This window comes from Prosopis cineraria, unplaced genomic scaffold (assembly GCF_029017545.1).
Source record: "Prosopis cineraria cultivar Desert tree isolate PC_DT_omini unplaced genomic scaffold, ASM2901754v1 PC2, whole genome shotgun sequence".
Taxonomy (NCBI): Eukaryota; Viridiplantae; Streptophyta; class Magnoliopsida; order Fabales; family Fabaceae; genus Prosopis; species Prosopis cineraria.
The window spans coordinates 42,472,824-42,478,230 of record NW_026555333.1 but is presented as its reverse complement, the minus strand read 5'-3'; the positions used below and the strand labels follow the sequence as shown (position 1 = coordinate 42,478,230).

Sequence of the window (5,407 nt, the reverse complement as noted above, 5' to 3'; positions counted from 1 at the left end):
AACATATTGTTGTTAATTAAACAATTATTAGAAGACAATTATTCTTTAAGTGGATGTTGGGAAGTTTGAATTGTTCAAATTATTGTTACAAGAAACCTTTTGGAAAGAGAATTATAGCGAAAGAGGCTTGGTAGTTTGTAACATTTTGTTAAGCATTAAGGAAGGTATAAACGAGATGGGAAATTTTTTCTTTTACTTTTGTTGAGTTATTGTTAAGTTAATAATTTGATAAGAAATTTTTTGGCTTGGTATGTATAGTTGGGATGTTAGTTGGAATTAATTTAAATGTTAGTAATTGTTTGAGAAAATTAATTGACAAGTGAAATTGAAGGAGGTAGAAAATTTATTAGGATAAAAAACCTTGTTAATTGTTGATAGTTAGCATATTACACACTTATTTATTTATATTAAGAAAAGAATAAACAAGTGATTTTTAGAATTTTGATTGACTTATTTGAAAAATTAATGGCTAAATGAGAAGTTAAAGTGAAGCAAGTTTTAGAACTATTAAAAAACTTTTAGGTGAGTGATCTAGTAGTATCCCAAATAATTTCTTGCATAATGTTTATAAATTTTTTTATATTGTATTCCTTTATACATTGCATAAATATTCTTGTTAAATCTATTTTTATAATTTATACAATTCTTCTTATCTTACTTTTATATTAATAGATTCATTATATAATTTGTATTATTTTCATTAAGAATTTTGTTATTGTTAATGAATATTTAGATCTGGTATACTATTAATCAACTATTTATTCTAAGCATTTCTATGATTTAAATTTTATAATTTATAATTTATATAACGGTGGTTAATACGGTAATTCGTGCATGAAAAGAAATTAAAAAAATTTGATAGCTGAATATTACATTTTTGAAAGAAATGGCTTTAAATGAATATTTCAATTCAATGCACGCTTGATTCAATTAGGGGGACTGAGTTTAGAATGCTGGATGCTAACGACAATTCTATTAGCCCTTTGCACATCATTGTACACCTAGTTGGCAAAGTACTTATATGAGGTGCTAGTCCTATGAGTAGGCCAACGTACATAGAATGGAGGGATGAATATTCATGAGCATCATACCCACACTTGTTTCATGAGCTTTGTGCCTTCACTTATTTCATGGCTTCTAGCCATGCTTGATTATTTCATAGCTTTAAATTGTGCTTGTTGGTGACTTATCCTCGTGAACTGTGTGGTTACGCTTGTTGGTTATTTATCCTCATGAAATGTGTGCCTACCTTGTTAATCGTTTTGATTAAGTCCCGTTAAAAAATTAAAATTTTAATAATTTTTAATTGTATTTATGTTTTCATGGTTTATGTTAATTTCAAATAATTATTTTAGTAAATTTATAACTAACTCTTTGATTTACTTTTTATTATTTTCTTCAACTGTAAATTAAGACACTGCTCACTGAAAATTTTTCTTTGGTTTCAGATATTGAAGTTGACTCTACACCTTTTGCTGAACACTGAGGGACACAATTGTTATTGGAATTGGAGAATCATGTGTTAGTTACTTGTGATTCTTAATTACAATGGAGGCTTTGTTGAAATTTCTACAAAATGGTTAAAACTTTATAAATTTTAAATTTAGACATAAATTATATATTGTTATCTTGAATTAATTTTTTAGTTAATTAAGGTTTATGGAATATAAGTCTATCTTATATTCTGTGCCAGTCACACCATGAGTATTGGGGGTGACATTATTCTTGTGATCTTAATTTGTAAACATCAAAAACTTTTTTATGGTTCTGTGGTTGAAGGGGCATCAAGAAACGATTTGTCGCTATGAAATGACTTAAGTTTGTGATATTGGCAATCTGACCAATCAACAAATTATAAATATTACTCTATTCTCTGCATAATAATTCCATAATAATAATTAGATCTCATAAGCTTTAAAACATTTTCAAATAGATCATTTTATTTCGGCTAAATTATAATAATGATTACGCATTTTTAATATTTACGTGTTATCCTATATGTTGAATTTTATTCCAACATTATCTATATTAAGGGCTGATTTGGCATAAAATTAAATGGGAAAAAAATGAGAAAGCTCTCACCCATATATATATATATATGTAATATTTGTTTTCAAAGCCACTGCACCATCTATAAAATACAATAAAAAATATTTTATCTTATTTATTTCTTTTTTTTCAAATAACTTTTCCTTTCATAATAGTAGTAGTTTTTATATTTTAGTGTTAAAGTGTTAATTTTTTCCTAAACCTTTTTCTAGATATATTGGGCACCCCGGAATTAAGTGTAGCACAATATTACCCTTCATATATTAAAAAATGGAGCAATATTATCCCTTCATTAAATATCCATTAATTTGACTGCTAGTTAACAAAAAAATAAAATAAAAAAGGGCTAAAAAATTTACAAAAAAGGCTTATAAGAAAATTAATAGTGATTAAGTCCCTTAAATTATAAACAAAAATCAATAAACTAATGTTATTTCTTACCCATATAAAATTATTGGATTGCCATTTTAGCACCAACATTGATAAGTAATTTAAAATATTAATTTTTTAAAATAACATCATATTAAAACATTAATGCTTTTATATTTGATAGTTCAAATATTATTATTATTATTATTATTATTATTTACAAATCTTCACACATTATTTACAAATTAACTTTTAAGATATACAAATTTATGAAGGAGGACCCATGTAGATTGTGGGGTCCAATATAAGTCGTAGTACTCGGCAACTGGTGGAGGCTGCACATTCCATGCTGGAGTCGACATGGAAAGGGTTCTTTTGATAAATCACACACATAACACGTTGGACGGTATATATATTGCAGCTGGACAAAAGGGGAAAAGGACTGAAAAATTACAATCAATGAATTAATATTGGAGCAACGAATAAATTAAATTAATATGTATGGATTGACCTTGAAGCAAGGAATAAATTAAATTGATATGTACGAAAAGACAATAGTCCCCAAATTACCAAGAAACGCAAGTGGCTTATGAACACCCCCCAAAAAAAAAAAAACCCAATATATATTCGAATGCAAGAGATGAATTAATCTTGGGGTAAGGTATGTGATCGTACGACGGACACATAGATTAGTCTCGGAGCAATGTATATATGGACAGAAAAGCCCCTAATTAAATTATCGATCGCGCAAGTATATATCTATATATGAATAACTACTATCATCAAACAAAATAGTATTATCACATAATCATGGATCGGAGGTTGAAGGAAGCTGCGAGAGTTGGAAATGTTACCATGTTGAACAAACTATTGAAGGAGGATCCTCAGATACTGAAGAAAGCGTGCTTAGCCCATTTTGCAGAATCACCTCTTCATGTGGCGACACTAGCAGATCAAGTACAATTTGTGAGAGAGATTATTACTCGAGTGCCTTCATTAGCCACTCTGCCCAACCAGAAAGGTTTGATCCCGTTGCACATGGCTTCAGTAGCTGAGCATGTTGATATAGTGAAGGAGCTCTTAAGTGCGAGGCTTGACAGTAACGAAGTGAACCAGTGCCTTGTGAACGATGAAGATGGCTGGACTGCTTTACATTATGCAGTTTTCAGAGGTAGGGTTGATGTGATGGAAGAGTTAATCAAGCATTGTCCTGAGTGTATAGCAGAAGTGACGGCAAAGAGAGAGACGGTTCTTCATCTAGCAATAAAGGCTAATCATAAACTTCATGTTGTAAGGAAATGAACCACAAAGTAAGGTTCAAAACAAGTAATTGAAACATGAAACCAACATATACTTTGGAATTTTTTAAAGCTAGTGTCATATAGAACAAGTCAGGTAAGGAAATTAATATGATATGTAGAGTAAATGGGTAACATCCCGATATGAAAATATCTCCTATAATAAATGGCTCTGTCTCGTTCTTACCACTATGTCAAGAACTTACCAATGGAAAATTGAGATCATCTCAACCTGTTAGTCACCATATCATCACAAAAACCAATTTCCCTCTGTGATTATCTACTAAAGACAAGCTGGAAGGAGAGAAAGACAAGTCTTACCTAATTATATCTACTCGTATTCGCAACCCCAAATCAACTATACCTTTGTAGAGATTGAAGAACAGAATCATAATACACTTTAGTTAACTTACCAAGTAGTCGTGATCTTGGAAAAGGTGAGAGAGAAGGGCAATGAAAGGAATAGAGCATTCTTGTGCTTTGTCTCCTCGACCACAAGCTTTTAGCTTTCTTTCTTTTTTCTCTCTTCAATGAGGGCAACTTTGTCGTTTAGCTTTCCAAATTAATATCAAATGAGGACCCAAGGCTTGCAGTGAGATATCAAAAATTTAGGGGTCTTCTTTTTCATTATGGTGGGTTCAAGGGTCCTGACTAAAATTTTCCCTTTGTTAAAACTATTTACTATGCAAAGCAGTCCAACCCATATAATGGGTTAATGAGTCAAACCAATTAATTTTTATATCTAGGTGGCAATCCAACTAGTTTAACCATCCGGGTCTTAAAACACTAATGTCAAGCTCACATACTATCACGTCTATGATAATTTTTCAATGAATTTTATCCCTCAATAAAACTTCATTTTTGCTTCAACAAATGAGAACCCATAAATAATCTATAAGAAATTTAACTTGTAATTTATTTAAGAAAACATAGGCCACAGCTTCCTATATACAAGGGATCGGGATTCATTCAATATCTTTAAAAACCAGATGGGATAATAAACCCAAAAAGTCAGCAGAGACTGATGGCGTATTTTTCCATTAAAAGATAGAAAGGTATTTTTTAAAGTAAGATATTTAAAAGTATAAACAATTTTAAGTCTTTCAAAATGCAATTAATAATTTTTTTAAAATGCTCTTAAGTAGGGTCTAATTAATAAGATTTTCTAGTTAAAAAAACTTAAATATTAAATATGAATAAATATGAAAGAGTATTTAATTTTAAAGACAATCAATTAATTCATTGGAGGATGTAATTAATTAAAAGCACTCCATCCGTTAAAAAATATAATGTATTTTTAACCGAATCTCATCTCCTAATAAATTAATTACCTACTTTTAGCTAACTTTATTTTTTCATATTTATCTCTATTAAATACCCTATAATAAATATAAAGTCATTATTAATAGGAACACTTTTAAAAAAATAATGATTATACCTCAAAAGATTAAAAATGCCTTATATTTTTTAACATTAAATTCCTTAAAAAATACCTTATATTTTTTTAACAAAGGAAGTATCCATTGATGGAGCAACTTATGAAATATATACACAAGAAATAGTATAGCATATATAATACTCTTTCCAAACTACAATATATGCCAGTTGATAGCTAATTCATGTTTTATAAAAAATATTAGGTGAAATCTTATTTTTCTAAAAATGTCCACATTTTTATATTTATGTCCTTA

General features: G+C 29.1%; 1 protein-coding gene across 1 annotated transcript; it reads left to right on the top strand.

Moving 5' to 3' along the window:
• Window positions 1–3,228: 3,228 nt before the first annotated feature.
• LOC129302774 (ankyrin repeat-containing protein BDA1-like) lies at window positions 3,229–3,720 on the top strand. Its single transcript, XM_054941657.1, has one exon. The coding sequence runs from the start codon at window positions 3,229–3,231 to the stop codon at window positions 3,718–3,720; it is 492 nt and encodes a 163-aa protein (XP_054797632.1).
• The last annotated feature ends 1,687 nt before the right edge of the window (window positions 3,721–5,407 follow it).

Coding starts and splice junctions, on each gene's coding strand:
- LOC129302774 (XM_054941657.1), top strand. CDS start 3,229: ATGGATCGGAGGTTGAAGGAAGCTGCGAGAGTTGGAAATGTTACCATG.